Consider the following 24406-nt stretch of genomic DNA (forward strand, 5'->3'; position numbering starts at 1 on the left):
TACCTTTCTGTTATCTCCGTGGAAACGTTGGCTTTTATACTCGTCTGTACTCTGTATTATCTAGTACCTCAGACCATCCTCCTCCGGGCTTTTGTCGCATTCGGTCTAGCACTCTAGCAGTTTCACTGGCATGAATACAGAACCCATCTGATAAGCTGTCAGTAGCACTCTAGGCTTTGCTACACCAAGGGAGTTTAGATGCCAATTGCCGCCTGGAAGATGACTTTTTCTACTCACTGGCATTTCAAGAACAATACAGCATCTCATGGATTACTCATCCAGAAGGTCTCGTCCCCAATGAAGCCGTTGTCGGCTATTGCATTACCCAAAGCGGCTTAGAGTGGGGGTTGCATCATTCTGTGGTCAATCCGTTGGGCGGCTTAGTCATGGAGTCAGTGGCTGAGCCGCTGCTCGGGAACAATGAATTGCCGCTATCCGGAGACCCGTACGGTAGGCCGGAGGAACCAGCAGTGTTTTCTTTCTCTTGGCGCAACATGGACAGTAAGGTGGATTGACCTCTCTTGCGATTCAGTCATCGCTTCTCGATAAAGACAAACCTCCTGTCGACGCCTTCCGCGACACACTCTCCCCGAAACATACGGCTGCTGAGACACTTCAACTTATCTTTTCGTCGCCTCAAAAGAGTTGACTGCCTCTTGCAACTGTCGAGGCTACCACCAATCTTCCATTACTTTCTACCCAGTTGCACGGCGATTTGAAGGATACAAGTCGAGAATTCAGACTGCGGTTGTGCATCATTCACTTGCCTCAAATCATATAGATTCAGGATTCGGGACCTTTTTCAGGCGTGACGTCTGACGTGTGACTGCTCGTCAGTCAGGCCCTGAAGGTACGTGTCTGCTGCTACTCCTGCACGCGGCGCAATCCAACCATCCATACCGTATCTCTTGTTTCGAACGCTCCGTTCATCATGTCCTTTCCGCCACCTCCAGGTCTCAAACAAACGCCATCTTCGCTGCCCGCGCGGCCACCAGCATCCGCAAGCACATCCGCCGCATCTTACCAACCTGCATATTCCGCCGCACCCTCATACACGGCTCCAGCTGCCAGCAGCGGATATGGCGGAACTGGCTCTCGGACAGGCTATAATGCCTTCACAGCGTTCCAGCCTCGCGCCATAGCTTCCAGTCAGCCTTACCGAGCCAGCAGTCCGGCCGTCTCTACGCCGCCAGCTACTGCAGCGGGTTACTCGGCGCCGGCCGCTGCAAATTACGGTAGTTACTACTCTCAGACACCGCAAACATACCAGGGTGGACCGACTTATTACGGTTCCTCACAGTACAGTGACACCACATATGGCCCCTCTGTGCCTCACATTCAGAATCCGTTCACCGCTACAGGGACGGGGAAGAATTACGGACGCAATGACTCCGGTCTAGATCCCGAGACAGAAGCTCAAATTGCGCAGTGGCAGAGCGCCTATGCCAACAAGGAGGAAGTTCCGGGAGGAGGCAAGGTAGCAGGTCGTCGCGACGGAGCTACGGGAATGCCAGGTGCTACTGTGGGAACCAACACACCGACCAGTGCGACAGCGGCGAGTACACCTACACCTGTGCCAGGCCACCCAGAGCAAAATGCCAAGACCGTTGTGCGTTCCGGCGGTGGCCAGACGTGGTCCGATCCGACTCTGCTAGAATGGGATCCGGCGCATTTCCGACTCTTCGTGGGGAACCTCGCGGGCGAGGTGACCGACGACTCGTTACTGAAAGCGTTTGCGAGATATTCATCTGTTCAGAAAGCGCGAGTCATTCGGGACAAGCGCACCCAGAAGAGCAAGGGTTATGGATTTGTCAGTTTCAGCAACGGCGATGACTACTTCGCGGCTGCAAGGGAGATGCAGGGCAAGTACATTGGCTCACATCCGATTCTGCTGCGACGGGCCACTACGGAGATCCGTCCGACGACGAACACCAAGGGCGGGAAGAAGAACGCTGGCGGTCACGGTGGAGGTCAAGCCGGGGGGAAGGTCAAGCACGACGGCGTCAAGAAGCCGGGCAAGACGAGGGGCGGACTGAAGATTATTGGTTGATCAGCATTTTTCATTGCGTATATCAATTCTATCTATTAATGATTCGTAAAACGTGTCATTTTGTGTATATGTACTGATCGCATGAAATATAGTACAAATAATAAGGTACCGTCGCAAGTATTTTCAAAGAATCGGTTGCATGATATACCCAACTCCAAGCACCATTGCCCATACTTGGACATCAATCAAACCCCAGAACCCATGCATAAACCATATCCACGGCGGGATGGATGCAAATATCTATGAGACATAGATCAATGTATAAATATTTATGTTGTTTGTTCGTTTCTCGCTTCGACTCAACCATCAAGTCCGAAATCGAGAGCGTCGAGGGAAAGGTCTGTGACAGGCGCTGATCCTCGTCCCCCATAGGTACTCTCGTCGACATCGAGCACAGACGGCGTGATTCATGAAAGACATGGCGCAGTATAGTGTAATTCAAATCGTAATGCATAAAGTCATGCACAGCATAGAAGGAAGCTCGTGATCGTGATCGTGATCGTCGTCGACATAATCGGTAAACAGTGATAAAGTGGAAAGGAGAGGTCACCCCCCCTCTTCCACGGTCTCCTCATCCACAGCCCGTTTCTTGAAGAAGGAGACGTGGTTTTGCATGGCATAGATGCCGAAGCCGGCCAGTGCAAGGATGATGAAGATGACGATTATGATAATCGCGATGGTGATATTTTTTTTGACCATTTCGTTCGGTTCTTCTCCTCGGGGAGAAGTGTGTATATATATAGATCTAAGAGGGAATGTCGGTATGCAGATGAAGGCCAACAAGACCTTCAGAAACGGAAATCCTCCGTAAGGGGTGAAGAAGAGGAAGATAAGAGAAAGAAAGGAGGGATGGAAAATTCTTCGAGGGACCATGTGCATGGCCGGGTAGTTTTAAGGGACGTGGCAGGCCCAGCCATGTTGATTTCCTTGTGAAGTATCTATCGACTGTCGGGGTGGCTGGGCTGTTGGACAGACAGCATCGTGTTCCTTTGCACGGGAAGAGATGTATAGATAGTCGGGCGCTATTCGTTGGACAAGCCGCCCTGATTGGGTTGAGGGTACTTAAGCTGTCGGGCTAGTTGTTAGGCTGACCAGGTACCAAGTACTTTGGGTCCAGCTCCCAGCCTCCGCATTTATCGAGGGCCACAGGATTGGCGATCGACAATTGGCAGAGGCACGTAACTCACTCATATTGAGGGCCAGTTTTTGACTATCAAGGAAGTTTGATGCTGTTGAAAGGTCTTCTAGCTCATAGGGAGATACGAGGATAGTATCCATTTTCAAGGCATCATCCCCGGCTTAAATTCGCACCATGCGGCAGATATACTGCGCTAACTGCAGGCTCAGTCTAGGAATAAATTTGCTTTCATGATGTGTTCGAGCGGTGAAGAGGATCTTGAGCTGCGAAAATGACCTGAAAGTCTCACAAGAAAAGGCGATGCAATATTATATGCTTCGTACTACGCCAAAACATGGAGAAGTCGTTGGTCTATAGAGTTTTTCCCTTTTAGGGAACATTCTCTACGTCACTAACTACTCTTCTCGGTTCGGTTCGATCATCAATCCGATGCACTTCTGTACGATGACCCAGTTGCTCGACAACGGTCCGATTCAGCTTGAATTACAGAGTTATTCTGAATTGTTCACATGTCTTGGCTAATGGTTATCGGAATGCTCGGGTCTATCCAGATCGCAAGTGATGATCTCATTGTGATCCTCTGGCCCATCCCATCGATGAACACGCGCACCTGACTGGGCAAATCCCTGGATCGGAACACTGCATCGATGGGAATCACAATACAATCGGACAGTCGGCTATTGTGTGTTCCGATATGATGCTCGCATCGGCGTGAATCCAGTTGACGGACATCTGGATCATGCCGAGCTCATGCTTCTCGCCAATAGTGATGTGACCCTGAGCTTATTGATCTACCTGATAATCACAATTATGCTCGGTCAAAACAGATTAGACATCCGGGGAAGACATTGCATTGGAAAGTCCCTGACGTAATTTGTTTTCTTCTCATCCCTACGGCTGTCTTGTCGCCTGTATTCGATATCTATAGGGCCTTTTCTACGCTTCCTCTATGTCTCCAATGTGCAAACCGTTTATCCTACATGTAATCTAATTTGCGGTCTGCATCATGGACGCTGAGCGCGCCGTAGAGCATCGAAAGGAGGTGGATGCTTCCCCACAAGGGCGATATTCTCATGACATTGCGAATTCTGCAGCTTCCCCAGCAGTTTCCGGTTCCGACACTGAAGACTCTTCTTCAATCGACGATGAACCATCGACTGCATTCGAGGATGTCAGTTCCAAGTCCACTCGTGATGGACAGTACGGTGACGACCAAATCAACCGTGTTCTCTCCCGTCGACAGACCAGCCGCAGCGAAGAAGGCCCTGAGGATATGGCTCAAATTGCGAAGCTGATGTCTCACATGTTTGGCAAGGAAAGGAAATCAGTTTCTGACGAGGAGAAAACTCGACATGCTGGTGTCATATGGAAGGGCTTGACAGTGAAAGGGGTTGGCCTGGGAGCTGCCCTGCAGCCTACCAACTCTGATATCTTTCTTGCTGTGCCTAGACTCATCAAAGGTCTTTTGACAAGAGGCAGGAAAGGAATTGGTGCCGGCCATCACCCATTACGGACAATACTTGATGACTTTACCGTCTGTGTTCCTTCATAACTTTCGTCAATGCACTATCTGACTGTGTTCAGGGCTGCGTGAAACCAGGCGAGATGCTCCTCGTCCTTGGACGGCCGGGGTCTGGATGCTCCACTTTTCTGAAGGTGATTGGCAATCAGAGGGCAGGATATAAAAGCATTAAAGGAGATGTACGCTATGGCGGCGCAGATGCCGAACTTATGGGCGACAAATACCGCTCTGAAGGTACAGTTGCTACTTTTATTCTCACCGCAAGTATACTTTCCCTGATCAAAACTGCAGTGTCCTATAACCCCGAAGATGATCTTCATTATGCGACGTTGACCGTCCGGAATACTCTGTTGTTCGCTCTAAAAACTCGCACTCCCGACAAAGCTTCGCGCATTCCAGGGGAGAGCCGAAAGGACTATCAAAACACGTTTCTCTCTGCCATTGCCAAATTGTTCTGGATTGAGCATGCGCTGGGCACAAAAGTCGGCAACGAGCTCATCCGTGGTATCTCAGGAGGAGAGAAAAAACGTGTATCCATCGCCGAGGCCATGATTACCAAGGCCAGTACACAATGTTGGGACAATTCGACCAAAGGCCTTGATGCCAGTACTGCCCTGGAATATGTGCAGAGTCTGAGAACTCTTACCGACATGGCGAACGTCTCCACGCTTGTAGCCCTCTACCAAGCCTCTGAGAATCTTTATAACTTGTTTGACAAGGTCATGTTGATCGAAGAGGGCAAGTGCGCATACTATGGAAGCGCCAAAGAGGCAAAGGCATATTTCGAACGCCTAGGGTTTGAATGTCCCCCGCGGTGGACCACCCCGGACTTTTTGACCTCGGTCAGTGATCCACACGCGCGGCGTATCAAAAGTGGATGGGAGGATCGAGTCCCGAGATCTGGTGAGGACTTTCAGAGAGTGTACCGCAAGAGTGATACCTACAGGGCTGCCCTGCAGGAGATTGACCAGTTCGAGAAAGAGTTGGAGACGCAGGAGCACGAACGTGAACAGGCGAGGCAGGAAATGCCGAAGAAGAATTACACCATTCCCTTCTATGATCAAGTCATCGTTCTAACTCGTCGACAATTTCTGATCATGTACGGCGACAAACAGACCTTGGTGGGAAAATGGTGCATCTTGGTCTTCCAAGCTTTGATCGTAGGAAGTTTATTCTACAATCTTCCCCCCACAAGGTCCGTCGATATGTCCACTGAAGGATGATTTTCAAACTGATCCATGTCCTAGCGGTGGTGTATTCACCCGAGGAGGCGTCATGTTCTTCATTCTCCTCTTCAATGCTTTACTCGCCATGGCAGAACTTACAGCGTCTTTCGAAAGTCGACCGATCATGCTGAAACACAAAAGCTTGTAAGCCTATCTCCTGCAGAACACAGTACAAGACTGACTCTTTCAGCTCCTTCTACCGCCCATCCGCCTATGCTCTAGCCCAGGTGGTTGTTGACGTTCCATTGGTCTTCGTCCAGGTCACTCTTTTCGAGTTGATTGTATACTTGTATGCATCCTGTCAGGTTTCGAGTCATGCACTTTCGCTAACTGTTTATCCAAGTATGGCAAATCTCTCTCGCACGCCGTCCCAATTCTTTATCCAGTTCCTGTTCATCTTCATTCTCACAATGACAATGTATTCTTTCTTCCGAGCTCTCGGGGCAGTGTCTGCTTCTCTTGACGTCGGTACGTACCAACCGTGCTTTCCTCGACGAAAGCTTCTTGCTAATTGAGCAGCTACTCGTCTTACCGGAGTTGCCATACAAGCACTGGTCGTCTATACAGGTAGGATGAAATTCTCTCCCAATGGCGCCATTTCTCACGTCACTCTAGGTTATCTCATCCCGCCATGGAAGATGCATCCGTGGTTCAAATGGCTGATCTGGATAAACCCCGTTCAATATGCGTTTGAAGCTATCATGTCCAATGAGTTCTACAACCTCGACATTCAGTGTGTAAGGCCAAATATCGTACCAGACGGTCCCAGCGCGCAACCCGGTCACCAAAGCTGCGCGGTCCAGGGAAGCACTCCGAACCAGCTAGTTGTCCAAGGCTCGAGTTACATCAAGACTGCTTTCACATACAGTCGGTCTCATTTATGGCGAAACTTTGGCATCATCCTCGCGTGGTTGATTTTCTTCGTCGCCTTGACGATGCTCGGTACGGAATTGCAGCAACCCAACAAAGGTGGCAGCTCAGTTACAACTTTCAAGAGGAACGAAGCGCCAAAGCATGTTAACGAAGCAGTGAAAAATAAAGAGCTTCCTGAGGATGAGGAATCAGGCCAGAAAGAGAATGCTGCCAATGCTGAGTCCGAGAAGACTCAACCCGGAGAGCCTGGGGGTGAAGTCAAAGACATCGCTCAGAGCACGTCTATCTTCACTTGGCAAGATGTCAACTACACCATCCCTTATGAGGGCGGGCAAAGGAAGCTTCTGCAGGATGTACATGGATATGTTAAACCCGGCCGCCTTACTGCCTTGATGGGAGCTTCTGGAGCAGGGTCAGTCATGCCCATTATAACTTTGAAACCAAGTAGCTAACACGGCCCATTACAGGAAAACAACTCTATTGAATACTTTGGCACAGCGGATCAATTTTGGCGTCGTTACTGGCACCTTCTTAGTAGATGGAAAGTAGGTCTTACTGCCACGGTTCGCATCCATGGACGTCACTTACACCTTTAGGCCACTTCCTAAGAGTTTCCAGAGAGCAACTGGTTTTGCTGAACAGATGGATATCCATGAGCCCACCGCAACTGTCCGGGAGTCTCTCCGTTTCTCTGCGCTTCTACGGCAGCCTAAAGAAGTCCCCCTTCAGGAGAAATACGACTATTGCGAGAAGATCATTGACCTACTTGAGATGCGCCCAATTGCCGGTGCAACTGTGGGTTCTGGAGGGGTGGGCCTGAACCCTGAACAACGCAAGCGGCTTACCATTGCAGTAGAGCTGGCAAGTAAGCCTGAACTTCTACTCTTCCTGGATGAACCTACAAGTGGCCTCGATTCTCTTGCTGCATTCAATATTGTCCGGTTCCTTCGACGGCTTGCGGATGCTGGACAAGCGATTCTGTGCACGATTCACCAGCCGTCTGCGGTTCTGTTCGAAGAGTTCGATGATCTCCTGCTGTTGCAAAGTGGAGGTAGGGTTGTGTACAATGGAGAGCTGGGACAGGACTCGAAGACTCTCATTGAGTATTTCGAGTCGAACGGGGCTAAGAAATGTCCGCCTCATGCGAATCCTGCAGAAGTACGTCTCACACCTCGTCCGCTTAAGCTTAAACTGACATAGTTCCCAGTATATGCTCGAGGTCATCGGCGCCGGCAATCCGGACTATAAGGGGAAGGACTGGGGAGATGTCTGGGCCCAGTCTCCTCAATGCAAACAACTGGCCGAGGAGATTGGCAAAATTATCGACTCCCGTCGCAATCGCGAAATCAGACAGAACAAAGACGACGACCGGGAATACGCCATGCCCATCTGGACCCAGATCGTGGCTGTCACTAAGCGGGCGTTCGTCGCATACTGGAGATCCCCACAGTATACTCTCGTGAGTGTGCAGTTTCGTCATCGGAGAGTTGAAGCTAACAGCAACAGGGCAAATTCCTTCTCCATATCTTCACCGGACTCTTCAACACGTTTACCTTCTGGCATCTGGGAAATAGCTTCATCGACATGCAATCGCGGCTCTTCTCGATCTTCATGACTCTCACCATCTCGCCGCCCCTGATCCAGCAGCTCCAGCCCAGGTTCCTGCACTTCCGGAACCTCTACGAATCACGCGAGGCCAACTCGAAGATCTATTCATGGATCGCGATGGTCACCAGCGCCATCCTCCCGGAGCTCCCCTACTCCGTCGTCGCAGGATCCATCTACTTCAACTGCTGGTAAGCTCACCAGAGTCGCCCCCTTTCAACCAAGCTCTAGCCGTCTCACACCACTAACACAACCAGGTACTGGGGTATTTGGTACCCTCGTGACTCCTTCAGCTCCGGCTACACCTGGATGCTGCTCATGGTCTTCGAGCTCTACTACGTCAGCTTCGGCCAGTTCATCGCCGCCTTCTCCCCCAACGAGCTCTTCGCCTCCCTCCTCGTCCCCTGCTTCTTCACCTTCGTCGTCGCCTTCTGCGGCGTCGTCGTCCCCTACGTCGCCCTCCCCCACTTCTGGCAGTCCTGGATGTACTGGCTCACCCCCTTCCACTACCTCCTCGAGGGCTTCCTCGGCGTCCTCACCCATAATATCCCCGTCCGCTGCGTCAGCAGGGAGGTGACCCAGTTTTCGCCCCCACCTGGCCAGACCTGCCAGAGCTACGCCAGCGCCTTTGCGAAACAGGCTGGCGGGTATGTCGAAGACGCTGCGGGTGGCCTATGCTCGTATTGCCCGTATTCCATCGGTGATGCATATGTATGTTCTCCCTCCTCCCCGTCTTCATACATGTCTTATAGCGGAACTAATATCTCCGTTCAGGCGGCCAGTTACAACGTCTTCTACTCGCATAAGTGGCGTTCCTACGTAAGTGTCTCCGACTATTGTTGCACGCGAATGACGAGCTGACAAACGCAGGGGATCTTCTGGGCTTTCACCCTGTTTAATTTCGCGGCGGTCTACTTCTTCTCCTGGCTTTATCTTCATGGCGTGGGGGATCTGAAGCGGTGGATTAGTGCGCGGAAGGCGAAGAAGATTGTACAGTGATAGTATTACCAGAGCCACGACCTTTTTGCTCAGTTATGGTTAGGGTTACGTATTATGTATTATGATTAGATATCCAATAATTGCAGACTTCCTTGCGAGAATTGAAAATGAGTATATATCATTCCAGTATTTGTACAGTTAGATAGGAGCTCCAAAGTGCGTTCGCTATTGCATATATCTCCTGATGCCTACATGGCTGATGGCGGCGCCTACCCCGTCTGATAAGATCAACTACGCCCCAGAGCTAGGCGGCGGTCCAGACGGACTAGCCAAGTTCGAAACCGCAAGGGACTGGTGACTGTGCGGATTCCACGTATTCGTCGGAGCGGCCGACGGATTCGCAGCCGAAGTGTGGCCACCATCTGCACCATTCATTAATCGAGGACGCTTGGCTTGCGGACCTGCTTGGGGACTCCGGAGATAAGGCGAGGTGTTCTGGCTGGATGGGGCCGAGGCGCCGCCGGTATGCGACGACGACTGGTCCGGGCTTGAGGCAAGCGCGGGGCCAGGAGCGGGCTGCAGGGCTCGCGACCTGGGGTGAGCAGAGGGAGGTGCAGATGCAGGAGCAGAGGCAGGCGGCTCCTCTGTCGCGCGGGGTTTGGTGTCCGCGCTGCTGCGATCATCGAGCGGAGGATTGCCATACCCGACGCCGACGCGGCCCATGGTCTTGTCGTGCATCACGACTCGCTTCCATTTGGCAACAACGCTATCGTAGTCCCATCGAGGCGAACCGGGGCTGATCTGGCTTTCTTGGGCATCTAGCTCCCGCGCAACAGCGGGTGGGAGGGGTAGGGTGTCAGGCGGGAAGAGCGCGAATTCTCGGGGCCATTGGCAGGAACCCAGCTTCTCCACCTGCGCGCGTAGCTGGTTGGCTTCCTGCTGGACACGAGCCAGCTGTTCGTCCAATATTTTCCGTTTCTCCACCTCACGGGCGAACGCGCGGGTGATCTCAAGATGCCACGCCTCTAGTCGCGTCTCCGGTGGCAGCGAGGCCCAGTGTTTGAAGGCCAGCTCGAGATGCCTGAGGCTCATATCTTCATGTTGCTGCGCGCTGCGGCTGATCATGTTAGCGTCCAAGCCGAGCGCGGGCCGACCGGGAGAGTTGTTCGCTGATTGCGCAGACAGCTGATCGGATTGCCACTGGTCAATCTTCGCTCGGATTGCCTGTCGTACAATATCAAGGTGTTCTGCCCCAGGAGGTTTCAGTGGGAAAGATGACGGCGACGGGAACGGATTGGTAGAGAAGAGACTGGGAGGTGGAGGCAACAGCTGAAGACAGAGCGAGGGGAATGTCTCCGACTGAATATCGAAATCAAACGGCGAAAGCCGGGGTCGCATCCGAGAACTACTGTGCGCATTATTGTTAGCAAGGTTCTATTCGATTTTCCGGCACATTCTTAACACGCAAGGACCTAGTATTTATGGGCACGCACGTTGCAGCTTTGATATTATCCAGAACCTCTCGAAGAGCCAGCTCCAAAGCCCTCATTGTATCCGGATCCTTGGCACTGGCACCCCTACTCGCATAATCCGGAAGATGCAACGCCCCCGTTCGAGGCTGCGAGGCTGCGAATCGCGACCCCTCCGGCGTCTGACCCGGATTGGGAATGTCATTGATGACCCCGGTCGCATGCCACGTAGGTGTGTTAAACATCATCCTGATCGCGCCCTCGCGCGGCTTCGCGCCGTGATCTCCGCCTGCAAAGTGCTCCGACGGGCCCTTGCCCATGGCCCGTTCAGGAGTATCCCGTTTGCCGGAGGATGTGCGGGCCTGCCGTCTGGTGATGCCGCTTCGAATGCGCCGAATCTCCTCAACATCGTGGATCCCATCGGGCTTTTTCTTGAAGAGGAATTGATCCAAGTGTCGGCCAAGGGATGACGATGTGAAGGCCTGATGACAGTACTGGCATTTTCGATCCTTGACGGAAGCCGGATTCTTGGATTGGCCTGCCGATTGGGACTGGTTGTCTTCACCTCCACCAGGAGAGTTTTCCGGGGAGTCGTTCGGACGAGAGGGTGTGGTTTCCGCCATTGTTTTACAAAATTTAGGTTGTTGGCGAACGTGGAGTCGCGGTGACACCAGAAACGCGCTGACCAGCTCGCATCCGAGGGGAGCTCTGCAGCTCAATGCATGAAAGAGAGGGCCCGCGCTTGTGCGTCACAGCTGGAACAATGAAGAGTGGGGCCCGAGATTGGAAGTGAGGGACGTAATAGAGCTGCAAGTGATGGAAGAAAAAGAAAAGATGGCTGAGCTGGAACGAGGAAGGGAAAAACAAAGAAGAAGCAAGGAAGAAAGAGGAAGAAGAACGAGAATGTGAACGTGACGATCGACAAGCGCCAAGCTTTGCGGTGGGGAACTTCGAGTCCGCGTCTTTTGCTCCGAGGTTGACATATAGAGAAACAAATCGATAGAACATGAGGATATCTCTCATGTTACAATGCTTTTCTAGTCTACTGCTACAATGACTCAAGAGCGAATGGATGCATGATGTTATGGCTGCGGTTTATGATGCTACCTCCGCGTCTAATATCAATAAGAACAACCAGCTGACCGCGCATCCATCAGAATAGAAACTAGGAACTAGACCTATTGTGATGCCTCTTTGACCTTTTCGCCGATATACTCAGCTAATGTCAGCATTTTCTCCTCCTGGAATCGCCGTCCGACGAGCTGAAGCCCGGCCGGCGCCCCGTGGTAGATGTCGGCATCATCTGAGAAAGATTAGCAATCGCCTCACAAAAACAATATAGTGAACCAGGAAAATGAGCTCACAATCTTCATAAGTCAGCCTATCCACCTCGCTCAAGAAGTCAGTCCGTGGTTGAGACACGTCAATTGTTTTGTCTGCTCGAGTCACCGGGAAAACGACACTGGTGTAGTCCAGCAGATTCACGAATGATGAATAACCAACATGACGATATTTCTGAGGAATCACGGCCGCGTGTGCTGCACACGGACAGATGAGTCCGTCCACCGGCCGGCCGGTGCCTGTCAGTGCAGCGGTACTATTCCAGTATTCCATGTAGAGCTTCTGGTATTCTCGCTTCTTGACATTCAACGCTGCAACTTCCAGAGCTGTCTTGTGGGTGAGTTTGGTATCAACTATGATCTGTGGAGCAGGTTCTTCTCCAGATAGACCAAAGTGATACTCAATGTCTGCGCCACCGTCGGAGGTGAAAGCTTGATCCTGTCAGAGTCAGTATCCTTAGAGCCCAAGAAAGAGGACAAGGGAGGAACATACGGCCAGATCGACTGCGATACTGTGAGACGGAGGTTTCCATTCAATGATCTGATATCCAACTTTGTCAGCTTGGCATAGGCCAGACGCGTTGCTACAATTCTCAAACCTTGTGTCCGAGCTTTCTCAGCGTCTCCTCCACGGTCTTCATAGCCCGTGCAATAGGAGGGTGAGGCTTGACTATCCCATCGTCGTACATAACAGCAAAGGCAAGCTTGGAAGGATCAGTTGCTGACCGGTTCACCAGAGCCCCGACCTCTCGTTCAATATCTTCGCGCCAGGGTACCTCGAGCACCAGGGGATCATGGAACCAAGGCTCTTGGCTGAGTACAGCCTTAAAAAGTAGTCTCAGAGACCGCGCTGTTGTTGCAAGCGGACCAATAACGGATAGGATGGTATTTTGGCCGTCCATGGAGTTTGCAGCACCCTCGTAAGGTACCCTGCCAGACGAGGGACGTATTCCATAGAGGCCGTTAAATACAGCCGGTATACGGACGCTACCGCCAATATCAGTGCCAAACCCTCCAGGAGAGCCTCTCAGGGCAATAAGCGCGCCTTCCCCGCCCGAGCTTCCTCCACTGGAGAGCAGTCGGTTTTGCGGGTTAGTTGTATACTTGATGATGTGGTTGACTGTTTCTCCTGCCATCAGAGTCGTAGGCACACTCGTCTTGCAGTACAGCACAGCTCCGAGGTTGCGAAGTTCTCTAACAAGCTCACTTTCAAAAACGCCCCTTCTTGGATCTTCCTTTTTGCCCTGGAACGTACCGATCCAGCCGACATATCCCATCGTCGTCTCGACGCCTCGCACATGAAACTGGTCCTTCAGACTGACCGGAAGACCGTGAAGAGGCCCAAGAGGCTTCTTGTGCTCTGCGAAGTACGCATCGAGCCTTTTGGCGTCTTCAATAGCTGCTTCGAAGAATACTTCATGCAGGCAATTCACCTGGACACTGTCAACAAACGGCATACATAAGTTACTAGCAGACGTACAAGCTGGTGTGCCAGAGCAGCCCTATGGCAAAATGCCTCTGTTACCTCCACAGCAGTCCAGTTACCAGACGTCGTCTGCTTCGCGATGTCCACGGCATCGTTTCCGGTAATCTGTAGCTCGCGAGGACTCAAGAACTGCTCAATGTAACCGGTGACATCCCGTAGTTCGGATGGTGATGGGACCGGAGTCTGAATCCTCCACTTGGCGGGAATTGCATCGAGGATGGACTGGCGTTTGGCATCAGCCAAGGATCTCCAGTCTACAGTCATTGTGACTTAACAGCTTGGTTTGCTAAAAATGTATGGGATATAATTGAGGAATGGAGTAGTACAAGGGATAACTTGTCCGGTAGGGAATGTCCACCTTAAATCGGGTGCAGTCAGTTGGAGAATGGGGTCATCTTCCTTATCTTATGTGTCAGGAACTTCATATCCTTTCCGACTAGGCAGGTCGAGAGACATGCCCCGGACTGAGATACCATGAAGATAACCGAGGCCGTTGACGATTATGCGGGATCTCGTACGATACGATATTCAGTCGCAGCGGGGAACGTGGGGCAGCGTTATCTATCCAGTAATGACCAGGATGCAACTCGTATTCTGCTTCCCCAACAAAGATATACAGTTGGAGAACCATCGGGTGTGAGTCTATGGAGTAGTTGGAGACCTACGGTACAAATTCGGCATTGGCGACACCCAGTAATGTTGATCGTAGGTATGCTAGTACCTAGGCCTTTCGAACCTCTGTCCTTTCCGGCAATGAGTATCCGAAAATGAGTTGTCGAACTTCAAGAAGATACTGTTCAAAGAACGAAGTCTTGATCCTCAGCATAGTATTAGCCGTTCACTCTATTCTTTCAATGTCTTGAGCTTCTGCGCAGGCCGTCTCATAGCGGCCCTGCTACAAGAATCCCCCAATCACTGGTTTCTATACCAGATCTCACTTCGCTATGTAAGCTTGGAAGGAGTATTATATATCCAATCCCATGATCCAATAACAGTGCACACCAGACACCGAGCTGGAGTGGCTGACAAATCATCATTTGTGCCCAGCCCGAAGGGATGACGGTGTCGATACATGGCAGCCTTTTATACGTCAAACTGGACGGTAGATTCTCCTGGCTAACAGGATGGTCTATCCAGTTGCGACAGATGAGCAGCCTTGACCTCGCTGGGGTACATGATGCTCGTCTCTGACTGACATATAGCCTATAAAGATAACCCCGAGGGGAATATCATAGAATTTGAGATCGCAGATCGTCAACCATGAGACTCAGTTGCAGACATTTGTCGGACGTTCAAGTTTACTCGCTTGCCGGCCATCCAGCCCTTCCACTTGCCAAATAGTGCCTTATCAGATCTAGCGGAGGCACACCATGGCCAATCAGCCAACCAATCCGGGCAAGTGCCAGGGACAATTTTCGGTACTGCGTGCCAGGCAAAGCGAGAGGTGCCATCCATGTACACGGCATCTCCCGAGCGAAGACGGATGATCTCACAATCAGTCCCATTGTCATGGCTGATCAGAAAGAGGCCATCGCAGCCAAAACTGATGCTGATCAAGCCCACATCGCACTCCTCACTGACATCCCGATGAGGGCTCAGAGTGTCGCCAGGGGAATAAACATTCAATATGGCCGCCTCGGCTTTTGTTTGAGGAAAAGCTGCGTGCAGCAGGTTGGCAATATCAGCAGGGAATGCAGGCGGGGATCCCGATGGATATTCTTTGGCAGTCCAGTCATATTGGCCGCCAAGGGTCACCCAGCGCAGCTTCTTGGTGAGCATTTGCTGAGCTGTAATCGGTTTATGGACCTGCGGGTCTTTGGGAAATAACACTCTAGACGGGTCGTCCTCAAAGAAAGATACAATCTGTGGTACTGTGGAGCCATCTTCAGGTGGGGACTCGGCGATGTCGGTTTGAGTTGCAGCTTGACCAGGGTAGGTAACGTGGTAATGTAGGTGAAGGTTGGTCCGATGCTCCGGATTTGACAGATCTCGATGGAACAATCGAGAGAGTAACTCTACTTGAACGGCAGAAGGGAATATGGAAGGAACCATTTGCAAACCTACCACATGTTAGGAGTGGATTGCTCTTCTTCTTGGTCGCGCTCGCTTTCAAGGAGACCGGGGCTGTGATATGCTAACCAGAGACGGACTTGTGTGTGTAGACCGGTATAGTTTCAGGAAGAGAGTCCTCATGTTCTCCGGCAAACTGCTCGAAAACCGGGCGAAGGTCATCACTCGATACCCAATGCGACAGAGATATATTGTCTGGAAGATCATTGGGATTCAGAGCCTTTAGATCAATTATTGTCTCATCAGTATTGATCTCAGAAAGCGTGGCCTTTTGAAGAGACTTGTAGCGTTGCCGGATGGCCTCAGGAGGGCGTTCATGAGCATTGAGCTCTTTGATATGAGGCATAGTATGTGCAAACTGCGGGGATAAGCTTTGTAAGTATAGAAGCTGAGTCAATTGAGTAACCACCAAGGACAAAGGCTATCTCGCGATGTTTATAACTTGAAAAGCAGATTCGTCCATAATAATTAAGTGATCAGTCCGCAACTCGGATGATTGATCGTCTAAGCTCTTGTAGGCCCCATCATCCAGTCAGGGTCGCTGTTCCAATCCAAGAGAAAAAGGGAGAAACGAAGAAAAAAGAACCATCACGGAACATGCTCACCGCCTTTGTCGCGTGGGAATTGTTTTGTTTGTGTACATCCATTCATTATTCAGGTCTGACCGCCTTTGTCTCCCCACCATCAAAAGCAGGGACGAAAATAACAAGCAGCCTCATTCGATTCAAGACTACTCGACTTGACGATCGGATCGACAACCCTTCGGACGCACGTCAATCATCGATTTTGGTCAATCTTGACCTTGACCCTTGGATGATCTTGTGCGGTGTCTGACGCGGAATCGGCCAGCTCTCCCCCTAGCTTGGAGTTTCCATTCATCCCTATTCGCCCCTCCTCGCAGCTGCTAACATCAATTGGAACCCGTTATTCCTCCTTGTCCGAGCGACCTAGTGGACACTGTGCATTTAACACTGTTGGACCCCACTTGGTAGTAGTTGCTCGTGATTCCACCCGTCCTTCGAGCAAAAGTTGATTATCGAGCATCCTTGGCAAGGAGACCGTCACCATGGAGAATTACCAGAAGATTGAGAAAATTGGAGAGGGTATGTACTATGACTTAGCTCCTGCATGTTTACTATGCTATTGCTAGTTCATTTCCTCCAATTACCATCATGGAAATAATCGAGCTGACCCGTTATTCCCATGGCTAGGAACCTACGGTGTCGTCTACAAGGCCCGTGAACTCACCCACCCCAACCGTATTGTTGCCCTGAAGAAGATCCGACTTGAAGCGGAAGATGAAGGTGTTCCGAGCACTGCCATTCGTGAGATCTCCCTTCTCAAGGAGATGAGCGACCCGAATATTGTACGACTCCTGAACATTGTCCATGCCGATGGCCACAAACTCTATCTTGTTTTTGAATTTCTTGATCTCGATCTTAAGAAGTACATGGAGGCTCTTCCTGTCAGCGAGGGCGGACGTGGAAAGGCGTTGCCCGAAGGTTCTGCGTTGAGCAAGAACATGGGACTCGGAGATGCTATGGTCAAGAAGTTCATGGCCCAATTGGTGGAGGGAATTCGTTATTGCCACAGCCATCGTATTCTGCATCGTGATCTCAAGCCTCAAAATCTGCTCATTGACCGTGATGGCAATCTGAAATTGGCCGACTTTGGCCTGGCAAGAGCATTCGGTGTCCCCCTGAGAACCTACACACACGAGGTGAGACCATTGGACCATATTGACTGTCATTCAACGTAGAATACTTATATAGTGCTCCAGGTTGTGACGCTCTGGTACCGATCTCCCGAAATCCTGCTTGGTGGTCGTCAATACTCTACTGGCGTCGATATGTGGTCCTGTGGTGCTATTTTCGCCGAAATGTGCACACGCAAGCCATTGTTCCCTGGCGACTCCGAGATTGACGAGATTTTCAAGATCTTCAGGTATGCTTGTTCATTGTGGCAACTGGTGTAATAAGGGTCATTATTAATAAACGCCTCATCACAGACTCCTTGGTACTCCTGATGAAAACACCTGGCCTGGCGTCACCTCATTCCCTGACTACAAACCAACATTCCCCAAGTGGAAGCGTCAAGATCCCCATACGCTGGTCCCTGGCCTGGAGGAGGATGGTCTTGACCTTTTGGAGGCTCTACTAGAGTACGATCCCGCCCGTCGAATTTCCGCCAAACAGGCCTGCATGCACCCCTATTTTGCACACGGTACCGCTTACTACTCGGGTCGCGGTCGGAGGAATGGATACCACTAACTGGAAACTGGTCACGATTTTTACTCGTTCGTCTGTAATGTATGTATGCATGAGAGGCTGACAGATGCCGAGACCACTGGAAGCCGTTGGCAACGCAGCTGACCTCGCTGACTTACTCGCCCTGCTGGCCTGTGACTCGTTACCAATGTGTCGGGCGCTGCCGCTTCTTTCTTTTCATCTTATCTTTTTCTTTTATTGGCTGCAATTGTTGTTCTACGGCGTTAGTGTGGTGTGATAAGGCAGGAAAGAGGTTAGGTTACTGGATATTTCATGGACCATTTTTCCATTTCACAGAAGCGTACATACCACATACCTGTTTCGATATTTTGTATCTCCTAGTCCAACATTTATTGTGTGCAATGTTTCTCAGGACTCGGGTCACCAATTGCACAGCTGGCTTCCTGTAACTAAATGGTAGTGCTTACCAAAGATGACAGGAGCCAACATGGTCAAGGTTACGCAGATGTCTAAAGAAAGAAGCTAAGAATGCAACAGAATGCAGGGAATCTAGCCCACTTTGGTTCCCGATCCAGGAAACAGGGCCGCGGGCGTCTTAACTGAGACCATTAATTCGATCAGCCTTGTCAGCTCCAGGTCTCTGGACGGACGCAGGAGAGGCACAGCCTCAGGCACACCGTACTTGTTCTGGACGCCGACTGCATGCTGTGAAGCAACATCCCCTGCTCACAATCTGATAGTTATACCAACTATATTGTTACAAGTCTGCAACGGGTGTACGAATAACTATTCTAAGCTATATTTCCCGTTGCTTCAGCTGCTATCTAGGAGCATGTTTTCAGCTCAGGGGCCGGCCACCAACAGACAAAACGCCGGGTATGGACTTGGGATAATCCCGCCCTTTTCCATGATTGGCCCGACTCAGCCCAAGCACATTCGACTCTGCATAAGCGTACTACAACTTGGCAGCAGCCATGTGTGAATGGCGTGAAACGCGAATCCAGAATGGCCCGAATGCTGACACGGGCGCCCCAGGGCTGCATTTCCTGCAATCCCCCACTCTTCATCTCGAGAGTTCTTACTCGTTGATTGGCCCCTTTTCCTTATCCTGGTGTCGTTGATGCATGGGGCCAAACCGTTGACTCCGTTATGGCTCGTCGATTCGGCTCAGCCTCAGGCTGGACACGAGATGGGTGTAACGGTTCACAGAATATACTGCTTTTGGCTTTTTTGACGTGTGGTGACGGCGTCGCGGTTCAGCACGGCTGAGCACTACTAGACTGCTTACAGCCAGAGGTTGGTTCTTTAAACCTTTATCAGGGTCATATGCTGCTCTTGTCGAGATTTTACCTCGAGATTTTACTGAGAAAAAAGTCCTCACCTTCTATCACTGACGAGTCTGGCGCATTATCTGGGTCTTCAAAGTCGATCCAAGCATCATGGATACTGGTGAAGACTATATCGACATGGATTATACCCCACCCCTCTCAACGCGCTCGGATAGTCGAGCGCGGAGAGTGCAGCAGAACCCCCAGGAGATCATGAGGGAATTCTGGAATCAGTTCAGCACCAAGTACCCCGGTAAGGTCTACACTGTTCTGCCTGACAATCCGTATGCGCGCTCGAAAGCGGCCAGTATACGGAGGGGCACGATCAAAGGTCAGAATGCGGGGAAGTCCTACGAGCAAGCCAAACAAGAGTGCGAACGGGCTGTCGAGCGCATCGTGAAAGAGTGCAGGCGGGTGAATCAGAAATACACCGATCCACACTTTGATATTGAGGTTGACCTCAAATCTGGACGGAGGGATTGCTTGGATTCGCTCGATCAGAAGAATCATGAAATGCGCCCGAAAGGGGTGAAAAGAGTCACTGTATGTTTTTCAGATTAGCTGTTGGTTCATTGCAGACGGCGCTAATCTTTTTGGTCAGGAAATTTTCGAGAAACCGCAGTTCTTCGTCAATGGACCGACTGCGTCTGATGTGCGCCAAGGTCGCGATGGCGATTGTTGGTTTATGGCTGCTCTCTGCACGATGGGCAACAAGCAGGGTTTGATAGAAAAGATCTGCGTTGCGCGAGATGAGAATGTCGGCGTTTACGGCTTCATCTTCTACAGAGGTGGGTAGCCTCGCCATCATTCGAGCAGTGAGCAAACTCTGACATGATTCGACAGATGGGGAATGGCAGAAGTGCATTGTGGACGATAAGCTGTATCTTCGTGCAGCTGACTACGACGAGTCCGTGGATGAGAGACCCATTTGGGACGACATCAACCGCAATGATACCGAAGAGGAGTATCGCAAAGTCTGGCAGACAGGCTCACGGGCACTCTACTTTGCCCAGTGTGTGGATCCAAACGAAACATGGCTGCCTTTGCTGGAGAAAGCCTATGCCAAGGCACATGGTGATTTTTCCGCAATCGAGGGCGGGTTCGTAGGGTGAGATACACTGCCCTAGCACTTTCAAGCCCTCACTGACATGCTTTAGGGAGGCACTCGAGGATCTGACAGGAGGTGTCACGTCGGATATCCTGACCAGCAACATCCTGGACAAGGATCGATTCTGGAAGGAAGAGCTTATGAAAGTCAATGATGAATTTCTGTTCGGCTGCGGTACCGGACTGTTCTCCAACTGGCTAGATCCTAAATACCAAGGGCCCCCAAGAGACAGAAGAGGGATTTCCGAGAATCATTCATACTCGATCATGGATGCGAAGGAAGTTGACGGTCGTCGCCTGCTGCGATTGAGGTGAGTTCACTCCTCAACATCCGTGCGCATATGCTTACCCGGATAGGAACCCGTGGGGTAAGAAAGAATGGAACGGTGCATGGAGTGACGGGTCAGAGCAATGGACACCAGACTGGATGCAGAAGTTGGATCACAAGTTTGGAAATGATGGAGTACGTGCATCTTCGATCCTGGGTTGTTGGAGCTGTCAGCTGACAAGGGGACTAGTTCTTTTGGATTTCCTACGAGGATCTCCTCAAAAAGTATCAACATCTTGATCGCACCCGTCTCTTCGGGCCTGAGTGGACAGTCACCCAGCAATGGACCACTCTCAATGTGCCATGGTCAGCGGACTATCACAGCACGAGATTCAGGATGGATGTGACAACTGCCGGTCCTGTGGTCATCGTCCTCTCTCAGGTGCCTCTCCTTTCGTTTAGAGAAGCTTACACGCGCTGACACTAAATAGCTGGATACGCGGTATTTCAGGGGCCTGGACGGTGAATATGACTTCGAGCTGAAATTCAGAGTGCAGAAGGATGGAGAAGAAGAATACATTGTCCGCAGCCATAGCAGCTACCTTATCAACCGATCAGTGAGCGCCGAAGTCAATCTCGACCCTGGTCGATATCATGTGCTCGTGAAAGTCACTGCTTACAGAAGGGATCATGTGGAGTCCGCGGAAGAGGTCGTCAGCCGCCTGGCACCAATCAAGCGGGAGAAGCTCGTTCAGATTGGCCTCTCGTATGATCTTGCCCACGCCAAGGGTCTGGTGGTAGAGACCGAGCAGGAGAAGCAAGCACGCGAGGAACGTGAGCTGCGTCGCAGAAAACTTGAGAGACGGAAGCTGCGTGAAGAAACCAAGAGGAGGCTTCAAAAGGAGTGGATTCGACGACGCAAGATGGCTGCACGGAAAGAGCGAGCCGCAGAGAGACGTGTCACAATGAGCAACGGCAGCCTCAACCAGAAGCAGCCTGACAAGCGGGCCACCGAGCAGATCTTTCCCGATGGTCCTGTGCAATCTCCCGCAGATTTGGCAGGCGCCTCTACCAATGGCTTTCATACGAGGCCTGTGCAGAACAGCAGCGTCCCCACGATCAATCTCCCAGAGGACCACGGTTCGAACCATGTGAGGCAACGAAGCAGAGAGACCCTTCGTTCGAGCCTGGACACCACCGTCTCCATGACCCATTCAGTATACTACAGCGAACAAGAGCTGCTGGAGGGTTTCGAGTTTGACTCGGATCTCGACATGCCCCCTGAGGAGCATGAGGAGACAAAGAACCCGCCAGCCGCATCTAGTTGCTGCCCTGGAGCTAGCACCGATCCATGGAATGCAGTCTGCGTGGTGGGATTGCGGGTTTATTCGAAAGATCAGCAGCTGTCTCTCGCGGTTGTTCGCCCGGTGCCTGAGGACGACGTCGAAGCAGCTCTTGACATGGACGATCCGGCCGCAAGCGCAACGCTGCCAAAGGGCAAGTTCAGCCGATTGCTCAACAATCATTGATATTGGAGACTGGGATTCAAAAGTTGCGGGGTTGCTGCTTCCATTATTATATCAGCTGTTATTAGATTGTATAGCCCTCATATCCTGACCCTCGTTTATCCATGTACTAACGTATTTTTGATAATGCATAGCAAGTGATTCATGCCGCCAAGCTCTACAGCTAATGAATATAACGTAGCCTGAAATTGACTCTTGTTGAAACTATACAAATAATGCCCGCTCTACCACTCTAAAATAGGATAAAAGTGCCAAGACTTCTCCATGTGAACGATCGACACTGCTATGAATTTCCACCCACCCGTATCTTTTTCTTCCTCGCGGAAACAACATGGCGCAATGCGCCGACTTGCAATTGACTTTCTAGACAGGTTCAAAGCAATCAAATTCTCCTGTCTCCATCCGTCATCCCGTTTATACTTTCTAGCGAACCTTCGCTGCTTCTCAACTTCGCGATTTGCGCAACCGGCCTACCTTAACCAGTCGTTCCAAGTTGCAGTTGGAAACAATGGACATGTATCCCTGAAGTAAGCATACCTCTCTAGAAAGCTTCAGAAAAGCTTATAATGACATGATATCTGTAACAGTGTAACCTACCCCTCTATAGCGCCCACCCATGGCCAACCAAATGTGATCATCCGACTACCTCCGGGCCCGTTGTTTCAGCGAGAGGCAGAATATGACATGAAATTGCCCACGACTGATCGAACACATGGTAGTTCTTTGGATTCAGGAAGCCAAGATGATTCTTGCTCAGAAGCTCTGGCGTCTGTCACCTCCTCTACGGTCGTAACGATCAATTACCGTCTAGGGGCAACCCCATCGACAGACCTCGCATCGGACTCGGCGCTATCCCAACACGAAGAAGAGAGGCGTCTCTCTCCGGTCAAGAAGCAAGTCTTCCATCGGTACCCTACACCCGTCCACGATACCCTGGCCGGATTCGATTGGGTCCAACAGAACCTCCAACCCGCGCGCCTAGGTGTTATCGGCACACACATCGGTGGCTCGCTAGCGCTCATGCTAGCCCTCACCGAAGCGCAATCGGTTCATGCCGTCGCGGCCCTAGAACCTATCTGCGATTGGGCCGGTTTGGATGAGCACTGTCTTATGGAAGAGCAACCGGCTCACGAGGGAAGTACTGCCACCAAGAGAACACGGGGAGCCGGAAGCCGAGTCCCCGCTGCGCAGGATCTCGTCCCGCTCCTTGAAGCTCGGGGGAAATTCTTTGCCTCGCCGGAGCGCTACTTTGATGCTTTTGCGTCGCCTGTCCTGTTCCTCCGGTCGGCAGGTAAGGATGTCCCGAGGACGTTCCCGAAGTACCACACTGGACCGGACTTCCCCGTTCCTGTGCTTGTGTCCAGTAAGCCGGACAGGCAACCGATTGGTGTCTGGGATCCCGATACGCAGGACCAGGCAATCCACCAGCAGGTTGACATCTACGACTCGGAGACAGATCTACTCTCCGATGCAGACTCAAACTCGAAATCCAGAATTGACCCCACCGATGCCAGCATCGCCTTTCAGGGCCGCGCCATCCGCCGCCGAAAAGCCCTCTCGCGTTGGCCCCCATACGGTCTAGACTATGGTTCGAGCGTCTCCCCTCGCTACCACATTTACAATCAAGGGATCAAACGGCTCGAAATGGCCCTCCCGAACATTCGTCTCTTTATCCGCGCCCATGAGAACGAAAACGAACAGCCTGACCCTGTCCCTGCGTCAGGCGGAGATGGAAAACGGCAGGGCCCCCGACACCCGAGAAAGCCACCGCGACGCTCAGTCCTGGCGCAACAGGCGGATGAGATGGTTGACGTCATGCGCAGGGCGTGTTTCTGGGGCCGGGAAAAGGGTTATGGGGAGAGCAGGGTCACGCTTGCCCAGGTGCCTCCTGGCTCTGGCGAGGAAGACGCGGGGAGATGGCTGGGTGAGACGATGCTTTCAAACGATTCAGATGCAAATAGTTGAGCTATTAGAAGTATACTTCTGTCTAATGAGGATTATGACATTGTATCTTGGTATACTATGGTGGACCTGAAGAGTGGTGAATATTCTGAGTAGATACCTGAATGCTGAACCATTCGTTCTAGCCCGTCGGTGGAAGTAGATGCTGACAGTGGCTGATTGAGAGTGAGGGTACGTGAGCTCTCTCTACAAACATTTCTGCAGGGTGTCTCTTTGTAGTGTTGATATATATATACATCGAGCTGGTATACAACATCCTATTGAAACCA

At 51.4% G+C, this 24406-nt stretch overlaps 8 protein-coding genes across 8 annotated transcripts; 5 read left to right on the top strand and 3 right to left on the bottom strand.

The window, feature by feature from the left end:
* Positions 1-931: 931 nt before the first annotated feature.
* ALT_0657 (RNP domain protein) lies at positions 932-2050 on the top strand (the record flags this gene model as incomplete). Its single annotated transcript, XM_033556117.2, has 1 exon — positions 932-2050. One exon carries the CDS (start codon positions 932-934, stop codon positions 2048-2050), a length of 1119 nt encoding a protein of 372 aa, XP_033412008.2.
* A 2144-nt stretch (positions 2051-4194) lies between these two features.
* Positions 4195-9413, top strand: ALT_0658 (putative ABC transporter; the record flags this gene model as incomplete). Its single annotated transcript, XM_089599013.1, has 13 exons — positions 4195-4722; positions 4773-5905; positions 5958-6080; positions 6127-6225; positions 6280-6404; positions 6456-7221; positions 7277-7354; positions 7406-7967; positions 8017-8268; positions 8316-8605; positions 8672-9125; positions 9189-9233; positions 9285-9413. 13 exons carry the CDS (start codon positions 4195-4197, stop codon positions 9411-9413), a joined length of 4584 nt encoding a protein of 1527 aa, XP_089456677.1.
* A 231-nt stretch (positions 9414-9644) lies between these two features.
* Positions 9645-11445, bottom strand: ALT_0659 (uncharacterized protein; the record flags this gene model as incomplete). The annotated part of the gene is made up of 2 exons (XM_089599014.1): positions 9645-10761; positions 10847-11445. 2 exons carry the CDS (start codon positions 11443-11445, stop codon positions 9645-9647), a joined length of 1716 nt encoding a protein of 571 aa, XP_089456678.1.
* Positions 11446-12000: 555 nt separating this feature from the next.
* gmdA (putative general amidase GmdA) lies at positions 12001-13912 on the bottom strand (the record flags this gene model as incomplete). The annotated part of the gene is made up of 5 exons (XM_033556120.2): positions 12001-12125; positions 12187-12601; positions 12656-12703; positions 12762-13595; positions 13643-13912. The coding sequence occupies 5 exons, from the start codon at positions 13910-13912 to the stop codon at positions 12001-12003; spliced, it is 1692 nt and encodes a 563-aa protein (XP_033412011.1).
* Positions 13913-14902: 990 nt separating this feature from the next.
* On the bottom strand, positions 14903-16064 carry alkB (oxidoreductase, 2OG-Fe(II) oxygenase family; the record flags this gene model as incomplete). The annotated part of the gene is made up of 2 exons (XM_033556121.2): positions 14903-15708; positions 15788-16064. 2 exons carry the CDS (start codon positions 16062-16064, stop codon positions 14903-14905), a joined length of 1083 nt encoding a protein of 360 aa, XP_033412012.2.
* Positions 16065-16784: 720 nt separating this feature from the next.
* Positions 16785-17988, top strand: nimX (cyclin-dependent serine/threonine-protein kinase CDC28; the record flags this gene model as incomplete). Its single annotated transcript, XM_033556122.2, has 4 exons — positions 16785-16821; positions 16930-17438; positions 17499-17662; positions 17727-17988. 4 exons carry the CDS (start codon positions 16785-16787, stop codon positions 17986-17988), a joined length of 972 nt encoding a protein of 323 aa, XP_033412013.1.
* Positions 17989-19385: 1397 nt separating this feature from the next.
* ALT_0663 (calpain-8) lies at positions 19386-22178 on the top strand (the record flags this gene model as incomplete). Its single annotated transcript, XM_089599015.1, has 7 exons — positions 19386-19817; positions 19876-20062; positions 20118-20382; positions 20432-20692; positions 20739-20844; positions 20900-21073; positions 21141-22178. 7 exons carry the CDS (start codon positions 19386-19388, stop codon positions 22176-22178), a joined length of 2463 nt encoding a protein of 820 aa, XP_089456679.1.
* A 336-nt stretch (positions 22179-22514) lies between these two features.
* Positions 22515-24140, top strand: ALT_0664 (uncharacterized protein; the record flags this gene model as incomplete). Its single annotated transcript, XM_033556124.2, has 2 exons — positions 22515-22702; positions 22763-24140. 2 exons carry the CDS (start codon positions 22515-22517, stop codon positions 24138-24140), a joined length of 1566 nt encoding a protein of 521 aa, XP_033412015.2.
* Between the last annotated feature and the right edge of the window lie 266 nt (positions 24141-24406).

The sequence above is a fragment of the Aspergillus lentulus genome (assembly GCF_001445615.1).
Source record: "Aspergillus lentulus DNA, contig: Alt01, strain: IFM 54703, whole genome shotgun sequence".
Lineage (NCBI taxonomy): Eukaryota > Fungi > Ascomycota > Eurotiomycetes > Eurotiales > Aspergillaceae > Aspergillus > Aspergillus lentulus.